Below are 16,878 nucleotides of genomic sequence, written 5' to 3'. Positions count from 1 at the left end.
ATATGGTAATATTTAAGACAACGTAATATTGAAACAGGAAGGGACAAACAGGCCCATGGAAGAGATCTATGACTGGATGGAAACTTGCTCTAGACAGAGGTTACAAATCACTAGGGAAAGGATGGATTCATCCAGAGGTTGAATTAATGAGCAGAGTTTGGGGTGAGTAGGTGTACCACAGAAGATTTAGGGGACAGGAAAAACACTCTGAGACTATAATGATGGCCATGTGTCATACATTTGTCCAAATCCTTAGAATGTACAATACTAAGAGTGAACCCTAATGTAAACTACAGACTTTGGGTGATAATGATGTGTCAATGTAGATTAATCAACTATAACAAACGTACCACTCTGGTGAGGGATACTAATGGTGGGGGAGGCTATGCATGAGGGAAGGTGGGGCTGGGGGTATATTAAAATCTCTACTTTACTCTCAATTTTCCTGTGAACTTGAAACTGCTGTTAAAAAAAACTAAAAAGGAAAAAAGTTAACTCCTTAAAAAAAAGTAATGAGGGGCATCTGGGTGGCTCAGTCTGTTAAGTGCCTGCCTTTGGCTCAGGTCATGATTCCATGGTCCTCAGATCGAGCCCCACATTCAGGTCCCTGCTCAGCGGGAAGTCTGCTTCCTCTCCCTCTGTCCCTGCCCCTGCTCTGCTCTCTCTCACTCTCTCTCAAATAAATAAATAAATAAATAAATAAATAAATAAATAAAATCTTTTAAAAAAAAATTAATGAGGATCCTAAAGAGCTGTTGTTTAAAGGGACAGGGATGGGGCGCCTGGGTGGCTCAGACGGTTAAGCAGCTGCCTTTGGCTCAGGTCGTGATCCCAGGGTCCTGGGCTTGAGCCCTACACTGGGCTCCCTGCTCGGCAAGGAGCCTGCCTCTCCCTCTCCTTCTACTGCTCCCCCTGCTTGTGCTGTCAAATAAATAAAAATCTTTTTAAAAATAAAGGGATAAGGATTATATCTATGTATACTTACTAAATTAGAAATTAAAACTGACAATTTTTAAATATATAAATTAGCTAATAAATCCATTAAATGTTAACATAAATAACCTGTTTCTTGAGAATAACTATATGTTTTTAAAAACAAAGTAGTTGAGGGGTGCCTGGGTGGCTCAGTTGGTTAAAGGGTCCGATTTCGGCTCAGGTTGTGGTCTCAGGGTCATGGGATTGAGTCCCGTGACAGGCTCGCACACTGAGAGGAGTCTCCTTGGGATTCTCTCCCTCTCCCTCTGTCCCTCCCGCTCCCACATGCACACATGCTCTGTCTTAAAAAAAATTTTTTTAAAAACCAAAGTAGTGAAAAGAATGGCTTTGTTTTACATTTTGTAAAGCTCCTATTGTCTAGCTTAATAGAAGAGACCTGGATTCTCACACAGACTTCTGCAATCAATCTGTTGCAATATGCTATCTTGATTGAAGTACATGAAGAAAATTCAGCCTCACACAGATATACAATCGGAAGAGGGTGGAGTGCTATATCCTTTTTAGCTAATTGGGGATATTCTACTTTGTTACTTATACCAAAACTCAAAAAGTAGTAGTATGTTCAAGTTAATTATAATGAGGAATATGAAACTGTATCAATGAACTAACTTATCACACTGTTACATTGAAACCCATTGGTCTATTGGAAAATACTAATCTATTGAATTACTACATTTCACTATACAGTATTTTTAAAATCATCTTTGTAGTATCACCACTGATCTCATCAGAAAAATCTTTAAATATTGAGAAGTTGTCAGGCTGACAGTGAATAAGTTTTTCCAAAGACAATTTTGCTGGAAGGCTTGAATTTTATCATTGGCAACAAACCATCAGTCGTCCTTGAAGTGACCAGTTCACTTCATTCATTTCTGAGAAAACAGCCACAAAATATCCTGAGTAACTGCAGTCTGTCATTCTTTCAAGTAAAAATATTATTCCATGAAAAAAGTCACCAGTTCCACTTCCACTCAAACAACTGTACAAGTGCATTACCTCACTCTTCAGCATGCAATAAAGTGCTCTATGCAAACTTCCCATTTCACCACACAGAATACTAGAAAGACTTGCTCACAGGGCTAAGTTTTTTGGTTTTTGGTTTTTTTAAGATTTTATTTATTTGACAGAGGGAGAGACAGCCAGCGAGAGAGGGAATACAAGCAGGGGGAGTGGGAGAGGAAGAAGCAGGCTCCCAGCAGAGCAGGAAGCCCGACGTGGCGCAAGGTCCCAGCACTCTGGGATCACGCCCTGAGCAGAAGGCAGACGCTTAATGACTGAGCCAGCCAGGTGCCCCAGGGCTAAGTTTTAACACAGATTACTACTTTTCATTGTTGCTTCAAGGACACTCTTAAGTGGAATTGTTTTAACATCGAATGTGTAGTAACAATAAGGAATAAATGACAATTACTACTACTGTCGGGATACCGCACTGACTTCCGGCTAAGGCACCAGCAGTTCTACCCAACCATTGCTTCTGTAACACTAGGGGCATGACAACACAGTGCTGATGAGAAATGCAAGTAACGTTTTAGAATTATTATGAAAATAGTTTATCTCCTGGATCCGCAGGGGATCACATTTTGAAAACCACTGAACTACTCAGTAAAAGAAACTGGGACAACTGGTTTCTGTCTGGAAAAAACTCAATCACAGTCCTACTTCACATCATAAACAAAAATAAATTCCAAGTAGATTTTTTAAAAGCTAAACATGAAAAGTAAAACTTCCAGAAGAAAACACAGTAGGATGGGGTGCCTGGGTGGTGCAGTTGGTTGAGCGCCCGACCTTTGGTTTTGGCTCAGGTCATGATCTCAGACTCATGGGATCCAGTCCCATGTTGGGCTCTGTGCTCAGTGGGGAGTCTGCTTGAGATTCTTTCTCTCCCTCTGCCCCTCCCGCTTGTGCTATCTCCTTCTAGAATAAATAAATCCTTAAAAAAGAAGAAGAAAAAAAGAAAACACAGTAGGATATCTTATCAGCCTCAGGGTAAGATTTCTTAAGCAAAGCACAAAAAACACAAACTATTGATCACCCTTATGACATTAACATAATAAAAATAAATCCTGAACATCAAAAGACACCAACCAAATGAAAAGGCAAGTATGAGATGTAAGAAGAACTTCTGTACTAAGATATAACAATGCAGCAGGAAAATGGGCAAAGATATGAAGAGGCAATTCACAGAAGACAAATGGTCAATAAACAGATATAAACAGCTCAATCTCACTAGTAATAGAAAAATGCTAACTGAAACCACTTATGAACACCCATCAGAAAAACAAAAATGTAAAAATCTGACAGTACCAAGTGTTGATAAGGACACTGAGCAATAGCAGCACTACTGGTGGGACTAAGAACTGCCAACTATCACTTTGAAGCACAAACTGGCAGTATCTAGTAGGTGGATATTCTCATAACTCAGCATTTAAATTCCTAGATATGTATCCTGGGAAAACTCCTACGTGTGTGCACAAGGAGACATATATAACAGTGACCACTGAAGGACTGTTTGTAAGAGCAGAAAATGAGAAACAACCTAAATATCAAGCAAGAGGTAAATGGATAAGTAAACACTGTCCAAGAAAACTTTCTGTGACCATTAAGTGTTCTCTACCCATGCTGTCTAATGTGGTAGCCACTAGCCACAGGTGCCTATTAAATGCACAAAATGTGACTAAGAGGGACTAAGGAATTGAACTTTATTTAATTTTGATTAATTGAAATCTAAACAGCCACAAGTGGCTAAATTGCTACCACATCAGACAGCACGGCTATAGCAGTGAAAAATGTTACATGCATGTAAGTGTAGATAAACTGCAAAAACATTACACTGGACAAAAAAAAGAAAGTTTTAAAAGGTAATGGCTGGGACTAGAGTGAAGAAAGCAGGGTGTATAGAGTGAAAATTTTAGGAGGCACTCACCCTCAGGGTTGTACAGGTATATGTTGGACACTCGTGTGACCCCGAGAGTGAATGCCTCCTTAAATTTTGGGCCATAGGTGCCTTGCTTACCTCAAGCTGTAAGTATATATCCGGTATGCTACTGCGTCAGGGGTCCCCAAGATCATCCAAGGTTCAATGATTCACTAGGGAGGACTCACAGGATTTAGCATATAGCACACAGCTATGGTTTCTTACAGTGAAAGGGTACAAAGCAAAATCAGCCAAAGGAAAAGGCACACGGTGTGAAGTCTAGAGGAAACCAGGCACAAGATTTCAAGAATCCTCACCTAGTGAAGTCACATGGGATGCACTTAGTTCCTACAGAAAGTTGTAACAACACGTGTGAACTGTTGCCCACCAGGGAAGCTCATTAGAGACTCAATGCCCAGGGTATTTATTGGGGGCTGGTCAAGTACCAAAATTCCAGACTCCAGAAGGAAAGAAGGTATTCAACATAAACCACATTGTACAGTTTAGGCACCATGAGGCACTCTTATCATTTACGGGATGACAGGAACCTTCCTGAAATCCTAGTTCCTAGAGACCAGTCAAGGGCCAACCTTGCAAACAGGCCTTTCTAAAGACAGCAGTCTCATGCCTAGAATGGTAACTTTTTTTGCACAGATTTATATAAAATTGTAGGACATGATATACAATACTATATATTGTTTAAAGACACATGTATATAAAGATGTACAAACATGCACAGAAAAACAAACAGTAAATCTAGGATTGTGGTTAAATTTGAGGAAAAGAGGAAAGGACTAGGTTTGAGACAGGGGTACACAACACCTTCCAATTGCTTCTCTAATGTTTGACTCCTTAAGCTGGGTAATGGGTAAAAATGTATTTTGTTGTAGCATTTCTTCTACATTTCCAAATGTGTGTGCACCTGAAATATAACGTAGGAAGAATAAACACTTATCTCCTTATCACTTTGTACTAACAGTTCATGTCATGGAGTGCTTTTCACATTCCAGGTACTATATTAAGCCCTTTATTCGAATGTATTCTTTTAAATACACTCAGAAGTCGATGTGAGGCAGCAGAGATCTCTACCCTCAATCGGTTGTCAATCTATTGAGGGATGATGAGAGATATGTACACTCTAAAACCAATTTAAGTACTGGACTGAATACTACTAAGATAATAAAACAGGGTGATACGATTAAGGAAGGGATGCTTTAAATTAGGGTGGCCTGGGAACGCTTGAGGGGGACATTTGAGTTGAACCATAAACGATGACAACGAGACAGCCACGCATTGTCTAAAGACAGCACATTCCAGGCAGAGGGAACAGCAAGTGCAAAGAAAGCCCTGCAGCAGGAATAAGCTTGGTGTGCTGAAAGACAGTAAATAAAGCCAGCAAGACTGGAGAGTGGCGACAAGAGGAAGACTGGTAGATGAGGCCTGAGAGGTCAGCTGAGGTCACCGTGCAGGGCCTCATAAGCCACAGTAAAGATCTTAGGTTTCATTCTAAGTATGATAAGCTTTTGAAGGTTTTATTTATTTTATTTTATTTTTTTTAAGATTTTATTTATTCATTTGACAGAGAGAGAGACAGTCAGCGAGAGAGGGAACACAAGCAGGGGGAGTGGGTCAGGAAGAAGCAGGCTCCCAGCGGAGGAGCCTGATGTGGGGCTCGATCCCAGAACACCAGGATCACGCCCCGAGCCGAAGGCAGACGCTTAACCTCTGTGCCACCCAGGCGCCCCAGCTTTTGTAGGTTTTAAGCAGGGTAATGACACGATCTGGTTTACAACTGAAGATTATTCAGCCAGCTGTATGGAGTACTCATTATAGAAAGAAAGCCATTTTCTTCATTAGCACCAAAGACATGTTTGTGGCTGATGAGCTTCTCAGGGTGTATGAAAAGGTCAGGGGGTGGGGTGGGGAAAAGTTCCACAATGCAAAAAGAAAACTACGAAGTTGGAATGAATAAATATTTAATTAAATGTCTAGAAAACAACATCATGGCAACTTCATTCATCATTAAATTTAGTATTCATGTAAACAATTGAATTACATTTGGAAATAATCTGAAAATTAGATTTTTTTCAGTCACAAAAATTCACAAGTATGCCCAATGACTGCCAAGAAATCATAGCTGATCATAAATGGGGATTTTCTTGCAGCCAAATCATCTCAAAGGAAAAACAACGGTCAATATTTTTAACCACAAAACATTTTTTTTTTAACTTAATGTGAAATGTAGACATACAAAAAGAAAAAAAATACCTAGCATCATGAGGCCTTACAACTGTACCAACACCACAGAGGTGGCTGGGTAAGAAACGCTAGTGGCTTGAACTGGTGCTGTTCAGGCCTACACTCTATGAGTCTCAACAGTGGCCAGGGGACCCTTGCGAAGGCTTCTCTGAGAAAAGCACATTTGAATAGGTAGACCTGAATGACAAGAAGGCGCCAGTCATGCCAAGAGCCGGGAGAAGAGGTTCTGGGTGGAGGTTCCGCACCGGAAATGCCGGGTCAGATCTGTAAGGCACCAAAAGAGAGTTTGGCTGAACTGAAGCTGGGTTTGGAGAAAAGGGAGTGGTAGTAGGAAACAAAGCATGCAGAGTCTCGAAGACAATATTCTAATCCCGAGAATAGAAAACCACTCTATTTAAGAGTGGCTGATCCAATTTGTTTCACACCTACACTAAGAAAACAGCAGCCACTTGCCACAGGGGCTCATAAACACCTGCACGCAGTTCGTGCCACTGCAGCACAGAACTTTCCCCATCACTGAATTCTGATTAACGCTTACACTGAAAACACGACGTGCAGTCGAGCTCCTGGAAAACTTGTATGTTGGGAACAGACGGCGTGGGCCTGTGAACCTACATTTTCAACTCTCAATTTTATGAAACCTAAAGCCAGACCGACTCTTTCCGATGAAAATGTAGCTGCAACGGTAAAACGCACGGGATTTCGAAGCCTTGGTACTTACTAAAAGAAAGGAAGATCTCTCATTTGTATTTTTTACACCCTTCGCGTGTCGAAATAAGATCTTGGCTACACTGGGTTAAAGATAACATTAAGATTAATTTCACCTGTTTTTTTTTACTTTTTTTTTTTTTTAATGTGCTTACTAGAAAAATGTGAAGCGAGAAATGTGGCTCGCATTAATTTTCCACTGGTCGCGGGTAGAAGCAGAGGGTGGGTGCAAGAGGCGCTGGAGTCTCCCGGGCAGGGCGCGACGGCGGTCCGACCCCGGCGAAGTGGTGCAGACAGAAGTTTCTGGTTGTATTATGCAGTCACGAGTCAAGTCCGTCAGTTTTCAACGGCCCCGTTCACCGGGAGGGGAGATAGTGGCAGAGGCCGGACTCCCCCTGACGGCGCTGCCCACCTTAAACCTCCCAGCGGCCCTCGAGGAGGCGAGAGCGGGATTCGAACCAGGTCCCACTCCCGGGGCCCCGGCCCCAGCGCGCCCCGTGAGCGCCGCTCCGTTTCCCCTCAGGAGTATGACCAACGTTCACAACGTTCACTACGGACTCCCCCGCCGCTGGGCCTGAGGGGCCGGAAGCCCCTTAGAGGAGGTGCCGAAAACGCTCACCTGCTGACCGACGCCGGGGCTACAAACACTCCTCCTTCCTCTCCACACACGGTTCAAGCACGCCGACAGCCGACTTCCGCTCCTCTGCGGCGAATCCCCAGCTAAGTATTCCTCTCCTCCCGCCCCGCAACCAACCTAGCCAATCACCTCTCAGAGAATCTGTATCAGCCCGGCCACACGCCTGCCTGCCAATCACTGCGGGCGCCAGCACCGCCCTTCCCGCCCTCTTAAGCGGGCGCCGCGCGCCACCGCTAGGCGGTTGGCGGCGCTGCCCTCCGCCGGGATGCGGCCTCCGGAAGGGCGGGGCGAAAAGCGGGCCTGGCCGGTGCGGGAACCTTCGGGATTGGCCAAAATGAGCCTCGCGCTCTGCCTCCGCCCACCCCCGCCCTAGACATCCGAGTCGGAGACGCTGGGGATTGGTTTCCTGTGGGCACCCAAAGAAGCCAAGAAATGGTTCCGCCTTCCTTGCGCAGCCCGGAGAGGGTGCTCCATGGATTGGCCCGGGGCGTCTCGGCGCGCGCCGACCCGCGCCCCAGGATTGGCTGAGGGTGTGCTCGCGCCGCCGGAGAGCGTTGACGGTGATTGGCCGGAGGGTAGGGCCGACTATTTGAAGGAGGCGCGCGGACCAAATACGCACTTCAGTCGGCGGACAGAAGAGGCGGGAGCGGCTCTGGGTAACGCTACCCCGCTGACCACAGAGGACTCAGGCGCGGGCTCGGCTCCAGCTGTGGCCTCTGCCTCAGTCCGGCAAGGCGATGGCCAAGGTTTCTGTGCTGAACGTGGCGGTGCTGGAGAATCCGAGCCCTTTCCACAGCCCCTTCCGGTTCGAGATCAGCTTCGAGTGCAATGAGGCCCTGGCGGACGGTGAGGCTGGGCCTGTGTGGAGATCCCCCCTCCCCCCCGGCCAACCCCGACCTCTCCTGTAAAACAAGCCCTTCCAACCCTGATCTCCCTCCTTCCCTCCCCTTCAGCCGCAGCCTCCTTGTAGAGACTACCCCTGACACCCCATGGCCAACCCGACCCCCTCCCCAGGGTTACTCCCGTTTCCCCCGTGAAGACCATCATCCCCGTTTTTTCTGTGGAGCTCCTCCTGGGCACCTGTTTTCTGTGTAAAGACCTCAGTCTCCATTCTTTAACCTGCAGAGACCTTCAGTCACCCTGCTTTCCCCAGCCTCCCTTCCTTTTTCCCAGCGGAGCCCCTCCGTCAGCCTTTATCTCTGAAATCCCTTTCCCCCGTGGCAAGACTTTACTCGCCCCGATCTCCGCATTTGTCTCCCAGTAATCCCCTCCCCACCTGGCTGATATTTAAAACAACCCCACCCCTACCCACTTCTGATTGTTTTCTACCCCCAAAGCACGTACCCTCTAGAACCTGGCTTCCCACCTCCTTAGCCTGGCCCCAATTTTCCACTCTTGAGCTCCACTTGGGGAGGCATGGCAGGTTTCCAGCTCCAGTCTTTCAGGGTAACTTGGTCTTCCCAGCTCCTGTTCCTCCTTCCTGTCAGTGTGCTTCGATAAACACACTCATATCTGAAGGGTGGCATAACCAGGCAAGCATCAGCCGGTTCTCACTGTCTGCCCACCAGATTCCAGAAATTCTTTCAACACTTTTGATGGTCTGACCCAGTCTTGGGGGTGGGTGGGCCAGCCTAAGCCATGATCGTGTCTGGCTTCAAACAATCGGCTGGGAGGTCAGAACTTTTTGTGCATCTTTTCGAAGGTGCTTTCACAGATGTACTTATTCATCTCTGTGTTGTAAAGGCGGGCATGTCTCTCATCTCACAGATGAGAAGTCAGGAACCACAAAGAATGAAAGACCTTTCAAGTAAAGGTCTATAAAAATCGAAAATGTAAGGTTGCCCAGGGACTCTTGGCACCCCTTTCAGGAGGAAGTACTCCATTAGACAGATTCTCCACTTGGTGGTTAAAGAGGAGGCAGCCGCTGAGGAGCTGGAGATCTGTGAGGCCATGGCGTGCTAACTAGCGCCTCTCAGTGGTAGGTGGCTGGTTTGTGCGGGAAGCCAGCCGCTTGGATTAGTTTGGGGTTGATGCAGTTTGAGATGTGTGTGTTCGGCTGGGCCAATAGATCAGTCTCTCCCAGTTTCTCCTTTTTAAATTAAGGAATCTACTTGTGACTAACTATAGAATAAGCCCAGCTAAATCCTTTTTGGAACAAGGCAGGGTGTAAATAAATAATTAAAGTGTAGAATGACACTGTGGAATAAGAATTTAATTTTAAAGCCAGGAGGAGATGTAAGGAGCTAATAGGTTAAGGGATTCACAGTTCCCAGAAGGCAAGAGATCAGGTTTCAAACAGCCTGTTTGTGCTGCTTGCATTTAAAAAGGGTTGCATAGTCATTATCTAGTACTTCTATTCCTAGGAAAACCTCTGCACTGTTACTTTACTAATCTGTTTAGAGACTCAGAGCAGGAAAGTCTAAAGTCAACCTGCTGGACATTATTTTTTAATAGAGAGAAATGGAATGACTTCCCCAAGGTCATAGAAGTAGAAGTCTTGACGCTAGGTCTGTAGAAGCATTGACACTAGAGTTTGTCTCGAAGTCCAGAGTTCTCGACCTTTGCCATAACTGGGAAAGAAAGAATTCATCCCTTATTTTAGAAGTGGCACATAAATAATACTGACCACAGAACTTATTTCCACATCAAAACACTCTCAAAAGAGAATGAAGGGGGTGCTATTATTAATTACACCCAGACAATAAAGCTTTTGCTCAGAGAAATGCAAGTTGGAAAGCAAACTCTGGCCTGGAAATCCAGACTCTGGTTCTACCCCTAGGGCTGTCCATGACTTTGACCTGCCAACTTGCTTTCTGCCTCTTCCTGGCCTTCTTCCCATGGAGCAGAGAGAATCCGTTTCCTGCCTCCCAAACAGATGGAGGGGGCTTGGCTTTAGAAGTCTCTCAGATTCTGGAGAAATCTCAGTCTTGTTACCTTGACACTGGCAACTGAAGATCCGACAAAAGACCCAAACCCCAATCAGTGGCTGACCCTGTTCCCCAAGGGCTTCAAGCCCCTTCGGTTCTTTTTTCTCCTCGGCAACTGAAAATACATGCTTCCAAGGCATGGGTCCACATTTAATACATTAGGTGTGTTTTTCCTCTCTTTCATTGAGAAATTCAACAGCCACTCTTTGAATAAGTCATGGGACCAGATGTTCTGTCCCACCGCTAACCCGTGGTCAGGCCAAGATTCATCTATATGATTCTGAACAAAGGCAAAATGATAAACAGGAAAAAAGCCTACTAGATAGTTTTTGTTTTAAGGTGGGAAACTTTCAGCTAGTTCAACTACGATGAATTTTTACATGCCTTTAATCAGGGTATTAGTTTTGGTTTTGTTTTCGTATGTAGTGGAGGAGCATGTTGTCAACTGTTCGATTGTAAAGTTAGGACATAAAGACAAAATTGAATACTGTCAAGTTACCCCTGAAATTGCCTGAAAAGTTAGGTACACCGTGTTACGTGTGTACAGTCCACCTCCCACTTCTAAAAATGGTTATAGTAAAAAAACAGAGCCATTTAAGTATGCTTCTGCTTAAAACGCTCAGCAAGTTTAAGATGATCCAGTTTGTAGGTCCTTATTTTCAAGCATCTGCTGTCTTCCGTAGATGACTTTATCAGCTCCTCTAACCCCTTGAGTCAGTATTTCTCTATGGTCCTTGGTCATTTCTCTGGTTTCTTTTTCGGCCCCTCTTGAGGGAGCCATTGTGGCCCATTTTCCTGGCTGCTGGCGCAGTGCGTTTTCCTGGGCAGCACCCACACCAGCCTTTGTTTAGGTTTTGCCACGGTATTGAACATCCAGTGCCTGTGGCCCACACAGGGCCTGCTCTCCTTTGGCTCCCTTTTTATCTCCCCCCAGCCCATTAGTTAAACGCACACATAATGGGACTCCACTGGTGGGGGAGGGGCGGGGAAGGCCAGGAGGAAAGCTACCAAAATAGAGAACTGTGTTAGAAAGGTAAGGACAGAGCCAGCTTGATTTTTGTTCACCCAGAAACGTGTTCTGTCTAGTCGTGTCACTCCTTGTCACAAAGATAAATCCATAAACTTAACCGTCCCTGCAAATAGTAAGAGACTGGGATTTGAACCCTGGTGAGCCTGATGGTCACTCTATGCCACAGACCTGCTAGAGTCCTTGGGTAGAAGGCCTGGGTGACACTGCAAAGGGACAGGAAGTCAGTGTATCGAGGAAGAGGTTAGAGCTCAGGTGACAAACCTCCGTAGCTGTGGCCCAGCATAGCAGTGTTTCCCAAGTTGGATGCCCTGTGTGGGACACTGGACCAAGAAACAGGGCCACTTCAACAACAGTTTGCTTCCTGTGAAACTCATAGCTTGTGAAATTTCCTCCAGCTGCTGGAGCTGTAGGTTGTGTAATTTCAAAGAACCTAAAATAAGTTGCAGGTCTCCTGCCAAGCTCCCCTGTACTAGCATGACCTTGCCCCTGATACACTTGGACCTCCTGCAAGAGGCAGCGGTCACTGGGAATTTCCTGTGCTTGCTGGGCAGGGTCTCCTTAAGCACTTTTCCTTTCACCTTGCTGGAACTACCTACTCAGAGATGAGATCCCCCTACTGGATGAGATGCAAGAGAGTTGGGGTTCAGAGGATCACCTTACGATGCCACGTTTGTTGACTGAGTCACTGTCACCCAAATGTCTGAGAGTAGGCATGAGTTGGTGCCAGAACTGGAAGACCCGGGGGCTGGCTGGCTCCCCCAGTGGCCTTGTCTTCCCCCTCCTGCCGGCTGGCTCTCCTGCTGGATTGGAATCCGCTGCCCTGCCCCAGTTGTCGAGGGATCTATTCAGTTCAGTGGCACTGGTCCCTGTGTGTGAAAGAGGATGCTGCTTCCTATCCCAGCACCCAGTGGGCAGGGCCCTGAAATGGCCCAATTCCCTACTGTTCCCTCCTCAGCACGCCTCCGTCACGTGACTCCTAATTCAACCTCTGCCATACGGTTCACCCGCAGGCTCTGAGATCCCCGAGTTTCCCTGAGATGCAGAGTTAAGGTTGCCTGGCAAAGCTAGGCTCACGGGAGAAATTTCCCCACAGAGGTAGAGTTTCATGCCCACTGCAGTGCTCAGGTCTGTGATGCCTGGCACTTAGTCCCCAGCTGATGTCAGGTGTTCTTGAGAATAAAAATCTTTCAATATATTAAGGATCTGTCTACAACTCACATGAGAAGAACTTCTCCTGCCTTCGTGCTGCCCAGCCATTTCAAATCCTTAATACCACCTGTCCTTACAGATCTGGAGTGGAAGATCATTTATGTTGGCTCAGCTGAGAGTGAGGAATTTGATCAAATCCTAGACTCCGTGCTAGTTGGGCCTGTCCCAGCGGGGAGACACATGTTCATCTTTCAGGTAAGAAAGACGAGGCCTGAGGCCTCAACACCTAGAGACATCCTCTTCTGCCTGAGAGCACACAGTGTGGTTCAGGGATCAAAAGTTGAGGTTGAGATTCTGGCTCTGCTTTCAAGAACTGTCTGATCTCTTAGAAGTATTTCATAAATCCCCCCTGCCTCCTCTTTTGTGTCATAGTTGTCACCACGAGCCACTGATTCATAGTTGATTCTCATTATTCACTGGAGTTACGTTCTGTAAGGTCGCTGAGAATGCTGCATTAGTGAATTCGTGAATACCGAACCATTGCCCCTGAAAGAATACAGGGTTAGGTTCCTACAAGCCCTATTCGCAACCAATCAGTACATAGTCTTGTCTTATGTGTGTTTATGTTGAAAGACACCTTATTTAGTATTATTGTTGATTCATTCACATTGAGCTCCCTGCCAACAGCACTATAACTCATACCTGAACAAAGCTTATCTAACACACGTATTTTCTTCATAAGGCACATCATCACCTTGCACAAAGCACTAGGCTTGGTGGCCATTCTGAGCAGCAAAATCCCCAGGGCACCTGGGTGGCACAGTCAGTTGAGCGTCTGACTCTTGGTTTTGGCTCAGGTCATGATCATCAAGGTCATGGGATTGAGCCCTGCATCCGGCTCCGTGTGGAGTCTGCTTGGGATTCTCTTCTCCCTCTGCTCCTCCTCCCCTTCCCCCTTCTCCTTCTCCCTTTTTCTCTCTAAAATAAATAAATAAATAAATAAATAAATAAATAAATAAATAAATATTTAAAGATATTAAAATCAAAGGCTCTGCTCAGTCCTCACCTACCTTCCAATCTGCTGCTCCCACCCCAGTCCAAGCAACCTAATCCCATCCCCTAACGCCTCACCCACCTGTACCCAGGCCAATAAATATTTAAAGATATTAAAATCAAAGGCTCTGCTCAGTCCTCACCTACCTTCCAATCTGCTGCTCCCACCCCAGTCCAAGCAACCTAATCCCATCCCCTAACGCCTCACCCACCTGTACCCAGGCCACCAGCAAGCCAAGCCCATCTACTCCACAAGCAGGGCTGGCTTCTTGAGCATTCAGCCCATGCAGCTACATAGGGCCCAGCACCTGGTCTCATATTCTGCTGTCACTGGCTAAAACTTACTAATTTGTGAATAAGGGATCCCATGTTTCATTTTGTGCCAGTTATATAGCTGGTCCTATCCATAACAACACACCCTAAATCTGTCCACTTCTGTCCTCTCCTTCCTGGTCTAAGTCGCTGTCCACGCTCTGGGATGACTACTGTAACCTGCCCACTCTCCCTGCTCACACAATGGTCCTCCTCCCATCACAGCACCACACACTGCCAGTCTTCTTTACAGACCACAAGAGTGATGCAGCACTTACCTCCTGCTAAACATTCTTGCTCTTCCCCAGGCCCTTAACTGGCCCAAAAGGGCCTGGGTGGCATGGTACCTACCTGCCTTATCTTATGCCACCCTCCCCCCTGCTCACTACACTCCTCAGCACCATTTACTTCTTTGTGGCACTTGTCACACCGAGCATTTTTCAGGCATTTGTGGGATTGATTCTGTCTTCCCCACTGGATTGGAAACTCCCATTGGCAGAGACCATACTTTTGGCTCAGTAAATATGTGCTGCTTGAAAATCATTGTCAACTGGTGGAGGTGTGGCTGTGGGATCAATGCTAAGGCACAGGGTGTGTTTCCTCTAGGCTGACGCCCCCAACCCATCCCTCATCCCTGAGACTGATGCTGTGGGTGTGACCGTGGTCCTCATCACCTGCACGTACCATGGACAGGAGTTCATCCGTGTGGGCTACTACGTCAACAACGAATACCCCAATCCTGAGCTGCGGGAGAACCCACCCCTGAAGCCAGACTTCTCTCAGGTGGGGCCTGTCTCTGCACTTCCTGCTTCGGACAGGCTGGCTCCTTTGCACCTGGGGAAGTTGAGTCATTGGAACTGGGAGCCAAGGTCACTTCTTAAGGTTTTCAAGTCATGCTCAGATCTTACAGCTCCAGGCTAGAACCAGAGAGAGAAAGGTCTTTGTTTCTCAGAAGCATGCCTCGCAGAATTGAGATTAGATAGGTCTCAGCCCTAAGTCATGGTACACAGGCACTCCTTGGAGTTCTACCCATAGTTGTTGATGGTGATGGAATAAGTAAGCTCTGTTCTTCCTGGCCTTGGGGCAGGGGCTTGGGTGCCCAGCTCCGTGGGAGGATTGACAGGGCATGCTGACAAGGGTTGACATTCCTCTTTCTGCCCCAGCTCCAGAGGAACATCTTGGCCTCGAACCCCCGAGTGACCCGCTTCCACATCAACTGGGACAACAACATGGACAGGCTAGAGACCATAGAGAACCAGGACCCTGCCCTGGGCTGTGGCCTCCCCTTCAGCTGTGCTCCCATCAAGGGCTTGGGTCTCCCTGGTTGCATCCCCGGGCTCCTCCCCGAGAATTCCATGGACTGCATCTAACTGCGGGAATCCGGGCCCTACCTGGGCCCAGCCAGAACTGTGGCCAGTCTCCTAGCACATCTGGAGAGGGCAGCTGGGCCTCCCAGAGAGTCCCATGGGGGCCATCTGGAGGACTTTGGGGCCGTCGACTATACCCAGGCCAGTCAGATGTGGCTCTGAGGAAGTAGCAGGCCTCAGGTCTCTTCCAGCCCTGACCCAGAAGGATCATCTTACCTCTACTGCCCAGGCCTGTAAGAAGCAGGTACTTCAGTTTTTAATTCTTTGTGACTTGTGTCTTTTCTCTCTTCCACACACACTATAAATTCCACCTGTAAGCCTTTGTGCCACCATGCTCCTGTGAGTACCATTGACCCGAAGCTCTTCCCACAGACCTCCCTGGCCTGCCTTGAGGCTTTCTTGGTCGATGCCTGGCAGAGCTCCAGCCCCGTTGAGCCAAAGGCTCTGTCATTCCTGTCCCTTTCCAAACTTCTGAACAAATCCACCCAGCTTTTTGGAGTCACAGGCAAGGAATCTTGGTGAGAAGGTACACTTGGACACAATTTCTGTCCTTCTCCCAGGACAGTTTTTAGGTCTTTTTAATCCAACAGCCTCTGGAAAACTCTGTTCCCAAAGGTGTGCTCAGCAGGAGGCTGAGGAATGATGGTTGACTCTTCTCTCAGTCACAACCACCTTCCCGTCATCTCCTAACTGGATCTGGCTTTCCTGGAGGCTGCCATGGTGGGAAGATGGCATGTTGGAGGAGTCTGCTTTGCTCGGTCTGCCTTAGTGTTGACATCAGGGCCCCTCTGCCTGCCTTGATCTGCCCTCTGTGAAGACCTCGTGCTCTTGCAGGCACAGGAAACCATAGGGACCCTGAAAACCTCTCCCCCTGCCAAGCTCCCCATGACGCCCCGTTCCCTTGCTGCTACGTGGATGCTGTTGTGATTGCAGTTTGTATATTAAAGGGTTTTTATATTAAATATGTTTGGTTGATCTAAAAATAAAAAGCACTTCATCTAGACTGATTCTGCTTTTGTCTTAAGTGTGCTGGGGCAGATTTGTCCATCTCTCATGATGTGGTGAGGGGGCTCTTGCCCCAGCCAGTGGGCTGACTGCCCTTTGTCCCCTTGCTCAGCTTCTTACCCTAGTCTTAATTGGTTAAATAATTGTACTCCAGACTGAGGTTCAGGGAGGGGTTTCTCTTTGTCAAAAGTTAAGCAACCCAGCTGTTCTGGATAGAGCATAACCAGTGATTTTTTAGACTTTGACCTTGACCCACAGGAAGAAATTAACATCGTGCTCCAAGGACACACGCAGCAACACTTTTACACTTTTATTAAATTTTACTTAACCTTACTTTGTAACCAGAGTAGACTGGTTTGGCTGGTGAGCCATTTCCCCATAATTCACAGAAGTGCCCTGACTCTTCCCTCCCGGAAACTGGTGGACCTAGGAACATGGGTGCAAACAGCTGCCGGAGAGGGTGCAGAATGTGTAAGTTTATAGGCAAAGCAGCAAATCGGCTTGTAGACCTGAGACCAGCT

The 16,878-nt window shown here is 46.8% G+C and overlaps 1 protein-coding gene and 1 long non-coding RNA gene across 2 annotated transcripts; one reads left to right on the top strand and one right to left on the bottom strand.

The window, feature by feature from the left end:
• Positions 1-5,869: 5,869 nt before the first annotated feature.
• LOC130543597 (uncharacterized) lies at positions 5,870-7,523 on the bottom strand. Its single transcript, XR_008959065.1, has 2 exons — positions 7,033-7,523; positions 5,870-6,433 (listed from the first exon to the last, which is right to left on the bottom strand). It is a non-coding gene; the product is annotated as an uncharacterized LOC130543597 (long non-coding RNA).
• Positions 7,524-7,795: 272 nt separating this feature from the next.
• ASF1B (anti-silencing function 1B histone chaperone) lies at positions 7,796-16,355 on the top strand. Its single transcript, XM_026488015.4, has 4 exons — positions 7,796-8,360; positions 12,760-12,875; positions 14,592-14,768; positions 15,149-16,355. Exons 1-4 carry the CDS (start codon positions 8,252-8,254, stop codon positions 15,353-15,355), a joined length of 609 nt encoding a protein of 202 aa, XP_026343800.1. The 5' UTR covers positions 7,796-8,251; the 3' UTR covers positions 15,356-16,355.
• The last annotated feature ends 523 nt before the right edge of the window (positions 16,356-16,878 follow it).

The sequence above is a fragment of the Ursus arctos genome, unplaced genomic scaffold (genome assembly GCF_023065955.2).
Source record: "Ursus arctos isolate Adak ecotype North America unplaced genomic scaffold, UrsArc2.0 scaffold_14, whole genome shotgun sequence".
Lineage (NCBI taxonomy): Eukaryota > Metazoa > Chordata > Mammalia > Carnivora > Ursidae > Ursus > Ursus arctos.
This window is presented reverse-complemented; position numbering and strand designations above follow the sequence as displayed.

What these genes read in the sequence shown, in the direction of transcription:
- ASF1B (XM_026488015.4), top strand. Translation starts at nt 8,252, where the DNA reads ATGGCCAAGGTTTCTGTGCTGAACGTGGCGGTGCTGGAGAATCCGAGC. An exon ending in CAATGAGGCCCTGGCGGACG is followed by an intron (nt 8,361 to 12,759) that starts GTGAGGCTGGGC and finishes CTGTCCTTACAG; the next exon opens with ATCTGGAGTGGAAGATCATT. An exon ending in TGAAGCCAGACTTCTCTCAG is followed by an intron (nt 14,769 to 15,148) that starts GTGGGGCCTGTC and finishes TTTCTGCCCCAG; the next exon opens with CTCCAGAGGAACATCTTGGC.